General features: G+C 34.5%; 1 protein-coding gene across 2 annotated transcripts in view; it reads right to left on the bottom strand.

The window, feature by feature from the left end:
- The window catches only part of LOC149789044 (transmembrane protein adipocyte-associated 1 homolog), a 59,792-nt gene that overhangs the window by 33,149 nt on the left and 5,640 nt on the right, over positions 1–21,003 (bottom strand). For both annotated transcript variants that reach the window (XM_089975227.1, XM_089975228.1), the window contains exons 3-5: positions 15,882–16,014; positions 6,904–6,993; positions 1,321–1,393 (exon numbers count right to left, since the gene is read on the bottom strand). In XM_089975227.1, coding sequence (XP_089831353.1) covers positions 1,321–1,393; positions 6,904–6,993; positions 15,882–16,014 — 296 coding nt within the window. The remainder of the gene's footprint in view (positions 1–1,320; positions 1,394–6,903; positions 6,994–15,881; positions 16,015–21,003) is intronic.

The following is a 21,003-nucleotide window of genomic DNA, read 5'->3' as shown; positions in this document are numbered from 1 at the left end:
TCAGATTAGTTGAAACTCCCACATATGAAAATGTCCTCAGCAAAGTATACAATTTTTATTTAACCGTTCTTGTCACAACATGTTTTTTTTTGATAGGCAACTGTTTACACATCTGAGTTCTTTAAGCATGACATGAATAGTTGTTAAACTAAATTTGATCGCCTCATTGTGTCCTGGAATAAGTATTATGGCATTGTTTGAACCTTCCATCACGTAAGTTTTACTAATGTGTGTTAAATATGATACTGATGATGATAATAATTTTTAAAGTTATGAAGTAAATTGGATTATTAGACCTGGGAAAGAGTTAATGGAAGTAACAGTGAGTGATTTTGAGCCTGAAAATTGTGTTAAATACAAATGTACATGTTGGATAAAATTAGATGGCATCTGGTATTTCAAAATTAAATGTAGAAAGGGCAGAATACTGAAACAGAATAAAATACAGACAATTTAAAAGTAGAATGCAAATTTCATTTTTTTTATCAATCAATTCAGCCATGCATGTCATATGCTACAAAACCATATATCTATATCAGGGTCAAGATAAACTGAATAAATAAGGATGAAAAAAAAAGAAATTAAGAAGTAATGATATTTATTTGGATACCTCTGTCTACACAAGCAGACAATGACACTGATGGACTAAAAACCCTACTACGGCATTAAGGAACATATAAGAAATCTGGCATACCAGTCAGTAAACTACTGATTTGAAAAAGTAAAATTATGTTAATGAAAAATCCTATTTTGGAGCAGATGTATCCAAAAGATAAGTGAGCTCTGGAAAACTGTACGCAAGTCATAAAGATCTGTCTCCTATCATATTAAAGCTGACAAAGCTAGGTATGTAAATGTTCGTTCAGAAGAAAGCACAAAAAGTTGAATGACAATCCATCAAGAACATTTTCACTAACAAAACTGTGTCATGCATTAAGCTACAACACAAAGGACAGTAACTCTAAAAAATAAATTGTGGAAACAAGGTGATTTGTTGATATGTCCATCTTCATGTGATGACCATAATATTTACTAAGTTTCAGGGTAATCCACCAAAAACTATAAAAAGGGCACTCTGTGTGTGTGTGTGTGTGTGTGTGTGTGTGTGTGTGCACGCACATGTGCGTGTAATAATTATGTGGAGTATGTGTACTGAGCAGATTACTTAAAAATGGCTCATAATGGATCAGGACAAATAGAGCACAAGGTCTACACTACAGGACCATGAAGGAGAAACAAAAGTAATTCATTACATGAAGACTAGTGTAGCACATTATAAGATTACTTCTCCTGAAGCTGAGGCATGGATTCTTTACCTACCAAATGCCAGACCAAATATTATGACCGACAGCTCGGTTCCCAGCAAGAAAAATCTTAGTACCAACCACAGCACCTGTCAAGGAACATAAATAATGCTTTGAAAAAAAGACTATTTCAACATAATAGTAGAACACCAGTTTAAATAACTATTTTAACAAAATGGTAGAACACAAGTTAAAATATGTGATGATACTGACAAGTTGGACTTGAAATATTTCCAATTAAAAATGCATCCTTGTTAAACCATAACCAACAGTCAAAAAATCTAATATCCATTCAAATTCCATGTATCCTAATAAACAAAAAAGACATAACACTTTGTAGGAAACATATATCAGGTTATGGGTATGTATCTGGTAAACATCATATGAACAAATATAGCAAGATAAAAAATGGTGGCGGTCAACATATCAAGAGTTAAAGTCAGTTAAAAGGATGCAAACATGGGGAAACTTGGTGGATAACACTTCTCCCTGACCTTTTGACTTGGAAAATGTCATTCATAGTGGTAGTAATTGCTGGGTTTAATGGCACAGAGTTCAATACTGTATAAATAGTGCTGATTAAAAGAAAAACATAAATAATATCTGTAGGAAGATAAAGCCTTCCAAGCATGAAGTATTAAATGATAAAAGTTAAAAAGTAAAAACGTTAAAATTCATTGGAAGAAAATATGAGATCTTACTGAAACTGAAGCTTTGGTAAATCAAAGTTAACTAGATATACTAGTAATGGGTGCACCTCAAAGGGCCACAACACTACAATTTGCTCCATGTGGCTTTAAAAGGCAGATTTTTTGTCAGAACACCAAAATTAGGAGACAACTGGATTTAAAATAAAGTATACAAGAAACATATTTTTACGAAATAATGTTCATATCAGATTGCATCAAAAGATCTTGAATGGTTCTTGATCTATGCCATTTACAAGCAACACCACATGTAAAATGACTGACAAGGGCCATAACTCTGTCCAAAATGGTATAGACAAGACCAACCCATAAATGCACAACTAGGTATAAGAGACAATATTCTCATTAAATTCCTTTAAAATATGTTGTATGGTTTTGAGTTATTCTGACTGCAAATAACATTCCAAATTTTCATGTGAAGGTTAGAATACACACATGTTCAACCAGGAGCATAACTCCAAAATGGAACAGAAAAGTCTAAACCTATAAATGGCAACAGACAAAGTTCATAAAAAATGGTACAGATATTAAGTTATCTGTCAAGGGTCATAACTCTCTCACAAGGTTCCATTCCTAAGTTCTGCATTTTTGCACAGTTTAAAATGTAAAGAAAAGGTATTCCCCTGATTTCCGTTACTGCCTACACTGTGAGCTTTAATTTTTCTGCATTCCACAGATAAGCAAAGCCTGTGTACTTTCTGCCATGTCAAGTACATTTTTCCAGCACAGAGAAGTCATTTTTGTCAGTTTTCTTCTTCAGACAGCATCTGTTTTTCCGAATAGTGACCAAGAGTAACGTCAATTCAAGTAGGTGAAATATAAGTAAATTTATGTTAACTTTCTCTACATTGTTAGAGTTGTAAAGTACGTATTTTTGCACCATGCCTGTCACTTTCAATGGTACTCCATAAACCCTGGAGTGGATTTTTGCACTGTCCCTTTGTTACTTTCAATGGTGCTCCATAAATCACGGAATGGAATGATAAGGTCAAAATATATGTTCTCAATGTACAGTTTAATTCTAGTTATATAGCTGAAAAAATTTTAATTGCAGGAATTTGAACAGCCCTTCTGATAATTATTATGCATTTGTTGCAACGAACAAAGTTCATTAGTGCTAAAGTCTCTCACAATTGCCAACCCCATTCCCACCATAACCAGTAGAACACAATGGTAAAAAGTTTGCTATTTTCAAACTGTAAGTTACATTTTCCCAACAAGGCTAACAATACTATACTTTAAAAAAAGGAACATAAAATTTGGCAAAATTATTCTGGAGGTGTTGCTGATAAACACAAGTCTGAATACTGAATGAACAGACTGGGTTCACAGGGGACAAAGGATAAAAAGTCTCCTAATTCTTCTGACACCAGCATTGTTTCCTTCAAATAAATTAACAGAAAATATTCTGCTATCATTTTCTTTTATTCAATTTAGTATTTTGAAATTTAAGTTGAGTTTATTTCCAAGTTAAGGACTTTTACGTTTACCATTTCAGACCAAATACTACTTCAAGGCATGTTTTACTAGGAAGAGCAAAATAGGCATAGTTTGCTTATTTTCATAGAAAGCATACAAATAAATATATGGTTTAATTTTAAAAAATCATATGTGATGATACGAAAAAGAGAAAATTTTACAAATGTTCAACTCTGTCATAGGATTAAACAGTTGTTTTTATTATTGTTGTTATAGGGTTTAACACCATTATTCAGCACAAGATAGGACATACATGGCGGCCAGTATAAATGGTGGAGGAAGAACCAGGTTAAACCCCGGAAAGAACCACAAACCCATGAGAAGCTACTGGCAAGCTTTCTCACGCACCCACACTGGCAGAGCCTGAGACTCAAACTCATGCAAACAGAGGTGAGATGGCAGTGAATCGTAACAGTGAGCGCTTTAGACCACTAGGCCACTCAGGGCCCCCCAGGACTAAACAGATGATATTACTTAAGTTTCAAACAAGCCTCTCCCCCTCCAGTACCATACTGTACAATGGCAAAAAGTGAACTATATTTAAAATGCAAAGCAGAGCAACCAATGTGATGATATTCTAGGAACATGAAACTCGCCACAAAAGCTGAGATGTCACTAATAAATTTTTCAACTGAAAAGGGAAGGAACAGCTCAGGTATACAAGCATCAAAAGATTGCTAATTCTTCTAATACAAATTGGGAAACATGTGAATCTGCTTTCTCATCTTACTTTTTATAAATTTTAAAACCAATAAATTAAACAACACATTTCAGCCACATTTTCTTTCATTTATTAAAGCAGTTAAAAAATTTAGGCTGATTATATTTCCCTTCCCAAATCCTTTTAAATTTACCATAAAAAATTCAATTCAAACACAATACCACCTCAAGCCATGATAAGGGCAAGCAGGCATTAGTTATTTTCATACATAGCATCAATATACCATTTTATTTACAAAAAATCATACATGATGATAAGAAAATGAGAAAAGTAATAGGTTATAAAGCTGGACAGTCAAATGCACACTTCTGAGAATTGATAAAAAGTATGTTATTGTTTCAACCTGTATTTTTCCATCAGCTTAAATAAACTTGGTGTCCAGAAATTGGAGGGTCTGGATTTTCGATCAATAGCATGTATTGTAAATGCTCCCTCACTTATATAAGAAGTCACTCGATTAAACAGAATTTTATATTGGAAACACTGTATTTGGGAAGATTTATTGCTAATTATTTAAATAGAAAATCAGAAATGAGTAATAATAATATTTAAATTATTCAACGAGTTTCATAAATCAATATTAAATCATTTGAGATTCTGTTTATTACATAGTTTCATTTTAGGGGAAAGAGTCCAGATAGAAAGAAGAATAAATGATTCTGAGCATTTCGTTTAATTCTGGCTCCAAAGCTGCACCTTTCACTTCTTGAACATGAAAGAATTTCCCAATGCAAGCTGAACAGTTTGATTACCAAGAACATTTAGAATCAAATCAACAATGGATCTCCTAAGTAAATTCTGGCATGCTGTCCCATAGTTCCTTCTGGTCAGGTCAGCTGGAGTAACTGAAGTGCCATATACATGGATTCTGATTAGACTGCTGACAATGTTTTCACAGAATAGTATGTGAATTCCACCATGGATATGATGGCAGAAGAAACAGCATTCTAGTTGTTGGATATTCATGTTAAGGTATGACAACTGGATGCAGAAATTGTACTAAGATACAGCAGAGGTGAGCTTATTTACTTCTATAGGTTGACATTTAAACCATGCTTCTCCTGGGGGTTGGTTTCAAGATCCTTACCACATGGTGAAAGCAGGGCTTGAAATTAGCATTGATGGGCAGCAGGTTCAGGATTTGTCACCTTCTGAGGGAGCCGAGTCCAAATTACATATAAACATGTCTGGGTTACTGAGCTGTTGTGAAGAACATCAAATTCAATACAGAAGCATAGCTACCTGTATGAACTTTAACAAATAAATAAAGCAGTTATTTTTAAACAGCACATTTTCCTTTCTTTACTGATCAAAATAAAACACCCAGTAGTCTTAGATGGTCTTTGTTTTGTCACAAGACAAATCCAGTTAAAGTCAAATCAACTTTTAAGTTTGTTTTACAATGGTCTAGGGCACTGGACCTGTCAGCTAAATCAGGGAACTTTAAACAGGTTGTGCACAACATTTTTTCCTGTATTCTGATCATATTCGACCCATGGCCAATTTGTTTTCCATGTTCCTTAAATGTGCAAATATGGTGTTCATCATGCTTTGCATTCTTGTTTGGCTTATTCTTTTCAACTGAGGGTCCATTTTCTTCTTTTTGGTTCCTGCAGCTTTTTGATCTGCTGAAGGATGAGAAACCAAAGTTCAATAAACTCATGACCTGTATTGATCATCTATGTTCATTGGAGCAGAACCATGTGTGGCAGGTCGGTTCACATTTTAGTGTTGTAGTCTGTGATTAATTTAAGCTCAAAGTATAGGACCAGTCATGCAGTCTGTCAATGACTATGATAATGTAAGGTAGTTTAATTGTTACTTACACAATAATATTTATAATGGTGTTTGACTGATCAACTGAAATGAGTTGACCTGAGACATGAATGTGATCACTAGCTCTTATGCAGGTTGGATCTGAATTGCTTTTAACTTTTTTTTATTCCTTTCCCTTTGATTTGATACAAAAAATATAATTAATGTGATAATACAAAGCATGTCTGTAATTAAGAGTGTAACAATACAACAAAATGTCTGCAAATTGGAAAACAATTGGCAGTTAATTAGGTTCACATGATGGTAGATTGATGTTTTTCATGTTTAAATACAAGATGCATATCACATTTATGTTGACTGCATAATCAAATTAAATTATATGAATAAAACACAAATTTCACTTGACAAAAATTATTTAATTGCTATTTGTTTCCTAAAGTGTTGTCACTAGGCATTAGTGAAATTTTCACTGATCAAAATTTTATAAAAGATTGTTATTTACAGTGTATTGAGAATTTCTTTTTGTTCAAGTAAATATAACAAAATATAGGACTTCTTAATATAAGTTGTCAGAGAATGTTGGTTCAAATTTCTGGACACTAACTGCTAGTTTTGATGATAAATGAAACAACATCCAGGTTTCATTTTCCAATTTTGATCGTGATTTTCTTCATATCCAACAAATAAGGGTCAATTCTTTTGGCATTTTCTGGAAAACAATGGGATCCATACCTGCCCCCATGTTTTAAGTAGTTCATGAGTTATCTGGCCATGAGTTATCGAGGGAGCGGTGGATGTGCAACTACCACAGTTGTGATAGCTTATGAAAAGATTGAAAATATGAAATAGTGATTCAGATATTCAATACATCATGTTAGTGAGAACTGATTTTTCTAAAACATCATTGATCATTCACCTTATCAGTGATATCTCCAGCTAGTTCTGATGCATTGACGGTCATGGAAACTATACATCTCAGCACACTGATTACAGCTACAACCACCACCTGCAATGAATAATCATGCAATAGAGTTCAACTGTCATATTGTCAACATATAATTTTATATTGATTGTACAACTATCTAACAACATTATATAAAATAGACTAGATGGCACTATTGGTGGTATAATGTGGTCTTTCTGGTGCTGCAATTTGAAAAACTGGAGAAAAGCCATTTATCTTGAATGGGCTGCCACTGACCTCACATGTGTATTACCAAGATATCTACAACAAAAATAAGACTCTTGTGCAGAAGTCCATTTGAATAACTGAATGTGCCTTATGCTCACTAGCCTTTACATATCACTGATATCTCACCTCTGTCCAGTTTGGTCGATGTAGATATGTGAGAAAGTCTGTCAGTAACTTCTTGTGGGTGGGTGGTTTTTCCTGGGTTTCTGATTCACCAAATATGCTGGCTGCCATGTATAGCCACCTATCATGTGTTAACACAGAATTTTCTACATGGCTTATTTTATTGATAAGCTACAGAACAGGTAACACTCAATGTATACTTTAGATATATCTGCAGTCTGGGTTTGATAAAGATATTAATTCATACTTGTCTATTTATTTAAATTAAATGGAGATCTATTTTTGTATTTTTATTATAAACACATTGTGTAATTGTATGAATGTTCCATATTCATATGCAGTCATACTTGAAAAATGTTTGGAATGAGAGATATAAACATGGATGACTGGAAGGAAGACAGCTGTTTAAACACCCCTTCAAAATGGAATCATCACTGTAATATCATTACACTTCAATTTCATCAATCAATAATTCATAGAACTTGAAGAGTATTAACTCAAACAAATCTTAAATGAGATAGAACACATGTGAGATGTCACTATATAACTTTACATTTTCTATATCTTTCTCATTCTTTCTTCTCTCCAGGCTTTGGTAAAGTCAATTGTGTTCCCATTTGGCCTGTCCTCCTATATTTACTTTAGCATATTCCAAGTTCTTGTCAGAATGTTTTGTATGGTACTTGTTTCTTTTATTGTTTTAAATAGAAAAGCCATGTTCACAATGAACTCTTGACACGGAAAGTATCATACATAAACTTAAAAAAGAACAGGGGCAGGAAATGGCCTTAGTTCAATATTTACCAATTGGTAATATCGGAAGAAGGGCATGGTCACATGGAAAAGTTGCATCATCTTCTCCAGAGAGAACAACTATCAAGGCTCAAACAGAAGAAGCTTGCATGAAGTTCAGAAACGCATGTACTCTCATTATCTCCCATACCCACTTGTTGTGCTAACAACATTTAATTTTAATTAATTTAAATTGAAATTAAATTTTATTGTAATTTTATGCATTGATTATGCTACAGATAATAATCTTAATTACATGTATATGTATTTGTCATTAAAATCTTTTACTGCTACATGTATTTGTATTTTGAGAGAACTCATAACTTGTTAACTCTGGGATGTATTTTAAATGTATACCACTAGTCCTACAATGTAAGACGCAGCACATGTTGTTTTTGATTTAGTGTGATATTACCAATGAGTTTGATTGCACAAAAAATCTTGTCAAACCATTGCACATTGAAAAGGTCTCTGCATGAAATACATGGCAACGGTAGTTTTTCCGATTTATCATTAGCATCAGTATCAATAATGTTGTCTTCCGTGCCATCTTCTGAAACGTAATCCATTTTTATGGCAGCAATAATGTCATCATCTGCTAGAGCTGCTCAGCGTTGTTCATTGTCATCCGTTTCAATAGCCATCCGAACAAACTCATCCATCAGAATTCCAATAACTTCATATAAGCCATCTTCTTCAAGACCATGTGGGATATCTGATGGGGAGAATCCATTAAATTCCTTGTTTCTGGGAATGAAAGCATACATAAAGCAGTTCTTTATGTTCTCTGGCTTCACTAATCCCCAAGCTTTCCTCAAGTTGTACAAAGCCCAAGCAAATCTTCCTTAAATTCTTCTTGCTGATCAATTACAGCCAGCTTTTTGTGGGTGAGAAGTTTTCGATAATGTAGTTTTAGATTCCAGATGATTCCTTGATCCATCGGCTGTATGAGTGACATGGTATTGGGCAGAAGAAAAATTAGTTGGACATGTTGGAGATCATCCACACGTGGATGTGCAGAACAATTATCCACAATCAAGGCAATTTTTCTTCCTTGCACTTTCATTTTTCAGTTGAGTTTCCTTATCCACTTCATAAAAATGTCCGACGTCATCCAAGCTTTTGTGCTCGCATAATAATCCAAATGATGATAGTGCACATTTTTAAAATAGCGAGGCTTCTTAGACTTGTCAATAACTAGAAGTGGCATTTTATCATTGCCAATCATGTTCAATGTGATTAGAAGAGAGATGCGGTCTTTAGGCTGTTTTCTACCAAAACATGGTTGACCTTTAATGCAGTATGTCTTGTCTGGACTACACTTAAAGAATGAAGCTGTTTCATCCGCATTGTATACATCCTCAGACTTATAATTCTGCAATATATCTTAAAGTTGGGTTTTCCATCCATCAAGCTGTGATGTGTCTTCTGAGTTGGCTTCTCCACAAATCCTTTTGTATCCGATGTTATGACGAACTTTAAAGCAACTGAACCAACTACTTGTTGCAGCGAAGTTCTCCACACTAAGTTTTTCGCAAATTCTTTTGCTTTTTTGATGATCATATCACAATCTATGGATAAGGTGGAATGTGCAATGTGGGTTTCATTGAACCATTTTGCTGTGGCCTCCTCTGGGTCTTCAAATTTAGCAGTCTTCTGGTTCTTCCTTTGGGAGTGCAGTTACCTTCAATGTAGTCTTTCTTCAAATGCTCAGCAGCTTTCATCCATCCAGACAGGGTGTTATATTAAGAGAAAAATTTTCACAGACATCTTTGCAAGATGCTCCACCCTCAACTTCCTTAACAGACAGATATTAAGTTTCCAGAGACTGTAAATTTAATCTGCATTTTACACTGCCATTGGTAGCCATCATAAATATAAATAAAGTTAAAAAGGAAACTTTCACAGCACAAAAAACTTGTTTTAATCACCAATCACTTTGGAAAATGCAAGAATCGATCAGATTTCATTGCTATTATTTAAGATGCTGCAAGAGGACACCTTTACAGGATCTAACAAAAGCCTGTTTTTATATCCAACCATGACATTAAAGCCTGGCAGCAAGATCAACTAATTGTTGAATAAAGTACAGGTCAGAACTGGCCACTTGCTGACATAAATGATTAGGCACGAAAATTAAAGCCTGGCAGCAAGATCAAGTAATTATTGAACAAGGTATGGGTCAGAACTGGCAGCTTGTTGACATAAATGATTAGAAAACAAAGGATTTGTTCAAGCTGGGACCAAGGGTTTCTGTCGATATGTATGTTTATTTTTTATCTCGATGTAGACATAAGCATGACAATTTTGGTAGTAATAGTAGACCAAGGGACCGGGACTTTGCTTTTGTGTGGAAACAGGCAGGTTGTCGACATAAGTGATGTTGATATAAGTGGGTAGGACTGTATTGATCTTCTGACTTGATCCCAAGGTCAAGTAGCTCTGGTTTTCAAATTTGTTATCAACAGTGTAGACATGGCGTTATCTACAAAATTTTCATTTAGGTCCAATTACATACTGCAGAGTTATTTTACTGATGTCACCGATCTGTCTGTGTGGGTTCAAGTCTCGGGTTCAGCAAATATTGGTATTTGAGAAAACCTGCCAGTAGCTTCCTATGGGTCAGTGGTTCTTCCCAGGGTTTTCCCTGGTTCTTCCTCCATCAGCTGCATTGGCTGCCATAAACATATTAGTGTGTGTGATCTGGATCTTTAACGTAGCTTTAGGGGTCACACTACCAGGTCAGATGGGCAACTAAGTCACATAAAAATGTAAACTTTGCCTTCTTCTGTTAGGAAAACGAAAACAACTTCGCCCTTTTTTTTTTTGGAGGTACCAATTTGAAATGCCCCTACATTAGTCAGGTCAGTTCTAGTGTTGTAGCGAAATGTATTCATCAAGCCATCAGTAGCTAGGCCTAGTTTTGAAATAATTATGCTGACCAATTCTTGCACATTCACAGGCATGTGTTTTTAAAGCTGATTGACCATTAACCATTTCCTGAGTAAGTTAGCAGCTATCACTGTCTGCTTTCTGCATGTTATCCTTTGATGATAAAAACATATAAAATTATGTTTTGAAACTTTAACAATAGGCCTAGTTTGTAAATAGTAATTTGTGCTTTAAGAACTGAATCAGTGATCTGGATATTTTAATTGCCTCTTGTACACTAACTGGTCATAAAATCAGTTTGAAACTGTAATGAACCAGTAATGGGGAAATAATGGCAGATATGGCGGACTGGGAAGTACCATTTTATTAGATTGTCTGTTTTTGTAAATCATCGGGCAAATATATTCAGAAAAATATACAATTCATAGAATGCAAAGCCTAGGTGTTATGTTTTTTTTTAAGATTTAACTATAAATGCAGTTATGTAGGTCAGAGATGTATGGGACAATGCTATGTTATGGAATTCATGAGAAGTGCTGTAAAGTCAAAGTTTATTTTCTGATGACTTGTATTAGTGAAAATACAGATAAAGGAACAAAGCAGATACTATTTAACCATGCTTACAATTAATATGAGTATGTAGACAAACAAAGAAACCATAAATGTGCATTCCTATCAATGGACTATTGTGATGAATCCATATAAAGTGAGTGATTACATTACAAAAACCATTCCTTCTAAAAATAGATGCACTCACATGTATGTGTTGATTTGGTTGGAAAGAAGGGTTTAGTTCATATGCCAACTATAAAGAAGCCATGTCTGTAATTTTATTTGGTGTGTTAAATATAAATAATTACGTTAATGTTTTATCTGCAACAAATAAATTAGGGCGAAGAGTTTGATCTGAAGAAACATGTGCATTTGCACACATTTACATGGTAAGGGGTTGTTTCAGATGCATTTAGAAATCTTTCAAAGTCGCATTATTGTGAGCTTTTAGACAGTATATACAATTTAAAAAAATTGATTAAGGGTAGATGATTAAGCAATTCTATTAACTTGCAATTACAATAATGTAATCTGGGATACTCAGTTAAAATTTGTGACAATGTAGTTTCTATTATTCTCTTTTACTAAAAGTATTGCTTAAATCCAATGTTAAATGCAAATATGAATACTGGGATATTGAGGGCATAATTCAATTAAGATAACACACAATAACACTTCTACCTGTCAAGCTCTCACTTCTCCCTGTTCTGTCCAAAAGGAAAAGTCACTGCTCCCTAAAATTAAAGTTTAGCTTGACCCTTGGTAACAGTAACAATTGCTCAGTCATATCACTATGATGTCTGCAGTGTGGCAGTTTATAGTGATGTCTAGCACTGTGGCATCATGCTGCAGACATGTAGCATCATACCCAACCCAGTTGCATTACCCTGACACCAGGCCAACCAGTCCTAACACTAACCTTCTAATGTTAGAACCATATTTTTAAGCCTTTGGTATGACTTGCCTGGGGTTCAAACATGCAACCTCCCACATCTGAGTCGGACACTCAAATTGCTAGGCCACTGGAGTGGTTGGCTGCCATATACATGTATTTAAACAATCCGGACTACATGTCAACTTATATTTCTTATAATTTTGTATTTGCACATATCATTAATATTTGAGATAATGTATGATCTCCTTTTATTAACATTCCCTTCATGTTGGAAAGTTGCACCTCTGTTTCTAATGCAAATAATAGTAAATGTAGTAATAGTTTTTGATATATGACCCTTGCACAAAAGAAAAGTAATTTGATACAATATGTAAATCATATAAAATTGATCTGTTTAAATATTTATCATCTGGGTAAAGATTTTTGAAGCCCAGTGTATACATGATAGGACTGTAAACTGTTATCACTTACCTTCTATTTTGAGAGAGAAATATGCAATTGTATCCATTTTTCTCCATGATTAAGGCAATACTCAAGTAAGTTCATAATTTTTCGTCACCAGTGTGATGAAACTGTTCATCATCAATGTTGAATCTTTATGTAATTTATTCTGAAATAATTGCTATTTTTGTTGTTTGAAATCTGGCACCAATTTTACTACTGTGTGTGTTGGGTGCTCGGCTCTCCACTAGGATGTGCTCAGGTTAATCTTTCTGAATTCTTCCATATTTAGTTATATTCGTGAAATTTTGTCATGAATTTCCCGAGTGTGTTCCCAAAACCTATAAACAGGGGTGACTATAGGCAGTTGTGGTTCTACTGGACTCCAGTAAAGACCAGGCAAAACAAGTCTCTAGTCATCTCAGCAGATAATTTCAAGCATTAATAGCAAGGTCGACTAGTTACTACTGATACATTAAATTTAGTACTCATAATGACTACTATAATGTTTCTATGAAATTGTTACATTTTCTAGTTATATCAGATGAAATTTCCCATTGAGGGATTTAGCTGATGACACTGTCAATGTGTCATCATTAACACAGCTGTCTGCTATCCATTGGAAATTTAGTATTGGCATTATCAAATTTCCTACTCAATTTCATGTATCATTTTGAAATCACAAATTTCCATCCATTTTGCAGTAGTTGTGTCATTTAGATATCGAAATAATATACCCAACACAACGACACACTTTCTTGTTACAGAACAATACACAGTGTTGAATTCAACTCAAACGACACACTATTGACATCTGGTTTCAGACTGTGTTGCTCAAAACGACAAACTGTCTCACAGGCAACCCACATGACACATTAGTGACATCCGGTTCCAGACTGTATCGCTCAAGGTGGCGCTCTACAGTTCATTTTTTGCATAGGGTTAGAATTCTAAAGAAAAAGAATTTCCCTGGCTTTCCTCACTGGTTATACTGGCTATTTAAAAAAGACCTTATATCTTAGGTATAATTCAAAGAACCTTTAATTCCCTTTATTTTGGGGTATGATTGATGGGTGTAATATGGGTTATAGAGTATACAGCTTGACCTTACTCCAGATGTGCACCTTTCAAAAAAGTGCTAGCTCCACTTGGTCATTTTCACTTCCTGAACTTTAGAGGTAAATTGTATAAAAAAGAGTAGATAACTTTTTTTTACATCTTATATATTTGGTAATTCATTCATTGCCCTTTCAGAAGCTGGTATTGTCTAGTCTGGCAAAATTCATTTTCCCTATTTTAATAGCTGCTATGGATTGTGTACTTTAGACAAATTCAGGCTGATTTTTTTTAGCACAAGGGAGCATTCATTTTAATTAGCAGTGTGTTTAAATCATGTATAATTTCCAAAAGTACAATATCAAAAGAAATATCATCCACATTATATTAATGTAGCATAGAGGTATGCCAACATTCACTCCATTGTGCATGTTTTAAATGCAAACAGCTTCACCTTACATACGTCATTCTCTCAAAAGTACATAATAACTGGAGAGCGCCTCCCAAAACAACAAACTGTGTTTCAACAAACAAATGCAACACACTATTAACATCTGGTTCCAGACTGTGCCTCTACCATATTCACCATGGGACTATAAAACACAAACCCGGTCTGGTTCTGAACCTTGATTGGATACACAAAATCATTACCACTTTGGTACATCATATGAACAAATTTTGAGAACTATCAACTTATTTTTCTGTGTAAGATTAGTTTCGGAATTGGGAACATCTGATTTAGAGATTGTGTGAATTAGGACAAATTGAACATTTATGCTAATTTTCACATGCAATTTACCACTACAACTACTGTTGTTATTTCAACATGCTTTATCAAACATGTTCTGCATATTTGCAAATATTATATTTCACCACTCTGAGTACTAAATTTTGTGAGAAAACACATATAAGCCTGGAAGTCATATAATAAACTGTGTTGACTATTTATATTTGTTTTCTTTTGTGCTTTGTCATCTACATAAGAACTTTTGTGGTGAACACACCATTTCTTGACATTACAATAAACTGGAGAGATCTAATAACTGAAAAAGACATGAGCTGCCCATCTATTCCATTTATTTGACCTTGACCCTGGACATGTTATAATATAGCCTATCATCTACTGAAAAATGATGTTAAAACAATAACAACATATTGTTAGAAATTTTCAGCGAAAACCCAATGCTGACCTGACCATATGTTCAGCATCATGATGATCAGTGACAATAAGATTTTCTGTATGGTCAACATGATGGCCACATACTGGATGTTTAAGCACTACCATTTTCAGATCTCCACTTTCCTATGTGAAGATCTGACAACAACCGTTTAGGGGTCAAGTTCTGTGACCATTGAAAAAGCCAATGGAAATGCAGCTTTCAGAAATCTGAAAGTGAATTAAATTATTTGGTATACACTGATGCTCTTCAGCCATATGCCCAGTTTTCAAAACACAAATATATAAGACTTCATCTGACTGGCTGATAAAATTAGCAATTACAGTAAAAACATAGGTCACCGAAACATGATCCCAAAGCAGTTGCCATCAGATCTCCAGGCAGGACAGTAGAGGTCTGATTTTAACTGCCAGATAATTGACAACTTACTGTACGTCACTTACTAATACATTTCCAATCTGAATTGGATGAGTCAGTCTCTTAGGAAAAGTGCTCTTTAGTAAAGGGTTGACTAGATCCTAATAGGTTTACAACAATATTGAAAGAAAAAAAATGCCTAGCAATAGAAACTAGAGCAGAATATTCTTCAAGTGAAATTTTGCTTAAAACAGAAATGTAATGAGTAATGGTCTAAATTATTTACAAGCATCAGCTAAGATTAAAGTAAGCAGTCAGACATACAGACAGGCAGAGACATGGATGTTAATACAACCACTAATTAAAAGCAGTGTTCCAACCATATGGGCATGACATGTTCTAAAATCAGTACATACCAGTGAAAAGAAAGCTGCAAAGATGCAACTGCTCATGCTCCGTAACTTGGAATTTGCAAATATCAGGTTCCACAACAGGAAAAGAAGAAATATGGCATTTGGTATCAAAATGATCAAGTCCCAGATTCGCACCCTACAGTGAAAAAAATGGATTGACTGAACTGATTGTTAATTTTAAAATTCATACATAACTGTTCTTTTAAAGATGAATAAAATCCATTGTAAAAGGCAGAGAGGGCTACCCTAAAATAAACATTTGAGTACTTTTAACATCAAATTAATACTAAAACCTTCATTTCATGTTCTCAATGGATAAATTATTTTTCTCTTGGCAAAAGTACAAATTGGAAATTTTTCAACGTGAAAACAAAACTCTTGTGACAAACACATACATTACAATACACATAAACATGTTAACATTAGATGTAACTGAATTTGATCAAGAAAGTTCAATAATGCTCACCTAAGCAAAGTTAAAAAATGAAAGTCTGATAGTAATGATAATTATATTTATTGCAACAAAGACCAAAAGCAAATACAGGTGTGAGTGTTTTTGCTTCAGGGGCAATCAGCAAGAAATAAAGAGAAACTGGAATAAATGTAAAGTACATGCATCATGGATTTCAAATTCTCCTCATCATACCATAGACATGGACACAGGTGGTGAAGGTTGAAGCAGACTGGGTGACCACTATATCTAGTAGGTGCACACTCTATATTGCATGACTCGGTCATTGATTTTAATGCAGCTATATTAAGGTAGGTTTTGTGGCTCCTATCACTGATTTTATTGCAAGTCTGTGGCTGTAACACTAGGGTATGCTGCTTATACTGAGTCACCTAGAACTAGAAAAAACACCAAGCACTCTGTCTTGAGTTTTATATAACACCAAGCAATATGTATTGAGTTTTAAATAACACCAAGCAGTCTATATTGAGTTTTAAATAACACCAGTCAGTCTGTATTGAGTTTTAAATAACAGATTCTTTCTAAGTTTCCAAACTGTCTGGCCAAGTTGCCTTCATCAGTGGATTATGAACATAAACTTCAGAACCTAACCATATGCTATGTTTCACATTTGTGGGAAATGTCAACACAATTCACACACAGAATTTAGTGTCAAGCTTTCTGATCCAAAATGATTCCACCATCCACCTTCTCTATACTGATCACTGAATAATTATATCAAGAGAGGCCATTTACATTAAAACTGCTTTGCTACAGAATCATAATTTAAGAAAGGTCTAACTGTGTTCTTTACTATAAAGAATCTCCTGTTTGCTCTACACAGACTGTTGAGCCACATTTTTTTATGGAAAACGGGGAAAAAGTTCAACATGTACCAACTGACAATAAATACAGCTTTGGACTTTATATTCTTTTTCAGCTATCCTGAAGAATATATGTGGATGGTTAAAATTAAAAAAATTTATATGCAAAACAGCTTTTCAATAAGTGTAATGGTAGGACTTCCAGCCCTGAAGTATGAGACTTCCAAATTTCCAACCATGGAAATACATAACTTCAAAAAATGAAAAATTAATGGAACATGTAATTTCCACTTAACTTTTTCTATCTAAAGTCATTAAAAATGCATTGTAACAGTCCTATTTCAAATAAACGAAAACAACTAAAGCTAGTTTCATTATGGCAAATCCATGTGCTCTTTTATATATTTATTCTCTCCCTGCCCCAAATTCAACCTTGACCCAGGTGTCATAACACTAAACCTGTAATATATATCAAGCATCTTTGTGCTATGATTGCATGTTTAAAGTTTGGCTAAATAATGTTCTAAAATATCACAGTAGCTTAATTTTTTAAAATATATTTAACCTTTCACCCTGCCACAGGCACAAGGCCAATAAGCATATCAACCTTGCAGTCAGTTACAGCTCTCGCTCAGAAACTTTAAAACTTTCAAAAACAAAACATTTACAATGACATTTTTTACCCCCACCATTTCAAAACTAAAAAATGCCTAAGAATAAGTTATGTCACATGTAGATAAGTCAGGCATATTTTATATTTTTTTTAAAAACCTCTTTATTCACATTATGATTAGTCACAACCAGAGCACATGACTCATTCTTTGATATATAAAACATGACTCATTCTTTGATATATAAAACATGACTCATTCTTTGATATATAAAACATGACTCATTCTTTGATATAAAAAACATGACTCATTCTTTGATATATAAAACATGACTCATTCTTTGATATATAAAACATGACTCATTCTTTGATATATAAAACATGACCCATTCTTTGATGTATAAAACATGACTCATTCTTTGATGTATAAAACATGACTCATTCTTTGATATATAAAACATGACTCATTCTTTGATGTATAAAACATGACTCAATCTTTGATATATAAAACATGACTCATTCTTTGATATATAAAACATGACTCATTCTTTGATATATAAAACATGATTCAATCTTTGATATATAAAACATGACTCATTCTTTGATATATAAAACATGACTCATTCTTTGATATATAAAACATGACTCATTCTTTGATATATAAAACATGACTCATTCTTTGATATATAAAACATGACTCATTCTTTGATATATAAAACTGACCTTTTCTCCCTTCAAAACTACATCATACAACATTGCTTCTATTATCATAGGCCAAATAAATGCACTGAGCACATGACACAAAATGGAAGACAAGTCTACAAAAATATGACCTAAATCGCTAAAGTGTTATGTCCTATTAAGAATGAATTTTTATATGCTTCAGTACTCTTAGCTGTTGCTGTAGTACATACAAGACAAATACAGTAATAGGGGCCCCGAGTGGCCAAGTGGTCTAAAGCGCTCTCTGTTATGGATCACTGCCATCTCACTTTTGTCTGCACGAGTTCGAGTCTCAGATTTGGCCAATGTGGGTATGTGAGAAAGCTTGCCAGTAGTTTCTTGTGGGTCGGTGGTACTTTCCGGGGTTTTCCCGGATTCTTCCTCCACCATTAATACTGGCCGCCATGTATAGCCTATCGTGTGCTGAAAAATGGCATTAAACCCCACAATAACAAATACAGTAATATCGCTCGTGTTCTGGGAACTAAATGTAACAGATGTTGATTTAATTTTCCCACCAAAATATACACATGTATAACAGTCTTAAGTTGAGTTGTGATTTGGATTTTTAATGTAGCTTTAACAATTTTTCAGTCATATTGCTACGATGTCTGCAATGTGGCAGTTTATAGTATGTCCAGTACTGGGGCATCATGCCACAGACACACAGCATGATGACCCACCAGTCACATTATCCTGACACCAGGCCGACCAGTCCTAACACTAACCTCTTAATGCTGAGTACCAAGTGAGGCAGCTGTTAGTACCATTTTTGTAAGTCGCTGGTATGACTTAGCCAGGGTTCGAACCCACGACTTACCACATCGGAGGTGGACGCTCTAACCATTAGGCCACTGGAGCGGTGTATTAAGTTGAAATGGGTCAAGTGGACAAATCTGCAAGGACATCTTGCATCTTAATGTGAATTTGCAAATCCATGGATATAACATATCATCCATGCTCAATTATAAGTCCAACTGCAAACTCAGGGATCGTCCTGGGCTTCGCCAATGTCGCAAATTGCGATTTTTTTTCCTTATTGGCGACAAAAATATCCCATCTGGCGATTTTTTTGGCGACATACTTTTTGGTTATTTAATTTGTACATACAATCATGGATTTGGACTGAATAAATTTAAAGCCAGAACGAAAGGAAGCCACTAACTTGACTAAACAATGCATTGGAATCAATCTGTTACACAAACGATCCTTTGTTCTTATTGACAACCCTATCTTTACAGTGCATTGTTACATCATAATCTGCTTATGCTGACATCTGGGCTGAGTACTGTATGCTGCGATACAGTCAATCATGCTACCGCACTATACCTACAACTGACCGACTTCTGAAGACGCGAATAGAACAGATACAATTAATTGTATGGCTAATCCTTTTGTTTTTTTTATACATATACCAATACAATAGTTTTGCTGAACCTTCATAGAAAACTGATAACCTTTGAAGTACCGACTACTGTGTATAAATACAAAGCAAATGGAAAAAATCTCAATCACAATTACATCTGTCGCCAGTGCAGCATTATACTCATTGATCTTTTCCTTTTGCCATCAGTCCCGTGTTACGGCTGCAGAGACTTAAACTCCGCAACAAGAAATAGCAAAAAAAAAAAACAGTTTTGCATAATTAATAATAATTATTTATTTCTCAAAATACAGGAGTGAAAGAATCCCTAAATTGGGTGTGAATTTACGCTTATATATACGGTCCAATATTGCCAGGTGTTGACTCGTGTAAGTTTCATTCGTGGGAATGGAGATCCTATTTTTCTTGTCGAGAAAATTTATACAGCATTCAGTGATCATTCTTGGGATTTAGGAAGCAATTCGCTACAAGCTTTGTGAAGCTAGCCATAAAAGGGGGGGGGCTGCTGAGAGGCTACTGGTGTCACATGTCAGCACTGAGGACTGTGAACGTGGATTCAGTAAGATGAACCTCATAAAAACTGACATCAGAAATAAGCTCTGCATCTCATCTCTCGAGAATTTAATGAGAATTAGCATGTACAGATGTGAAAAATTAGACTTTGAAACTGCATTCAACAAGTGGGCAGCCCTAAAATCGCGACGGATCTTCATGTAACACTTGTAACATTTTGTTAATGCTTGTTGTAATTAAAGTATTAACTAATCCATCTTTTGTAATTTTCATTGCCTGTTACATTAATAGACTAAATTAACACTTGGAAAAATGTACACTACTTTTTTTGGCGACACTTTTTGAAAATTGGCGACAAAATATTGAGGTTGGCGATTTTTTTGGCGACAGCTTTTTAAAAGCCAGGACCATCCCTGAAACTGCACAGACCCAGATCTGCTGGCATATGATGTGCCAACAGATCAGTGTGTAAGCAGTTGGTTTGGAGTAATCTAAGAATTAAAACAATACATGTCCTGATCTGCTGGCACAGTATGTAATCATGGCAGGTAAGAGTCTATGATGTTTACACTGGATTCCTCTTGCAAGCAAATATATATGAAATATAAACTTTGACAGCT

The sequence above is a fragment of the Sinohyriopsis cumingii genome, chromosome 11, assembly GCF_028554795.1.
Source record: "Sinohyriopsis cumingii isolate HCF-2022 chromosome 11, ASM2855479v2, whole genome shotgun sequence".
NCBI classification, from domain to species: Eukaryota; Metazoa; Mollusca; class Bivalvia; order Unionida; family Unionidae; genus Sinohyriopsis; species Sinohyriopsis cumingii.
The sequence above is the reverse complement of the archived record's forward strand: the minus strand, read 5'-3'. Positions and strand labels throughout refer to the sequence as shown.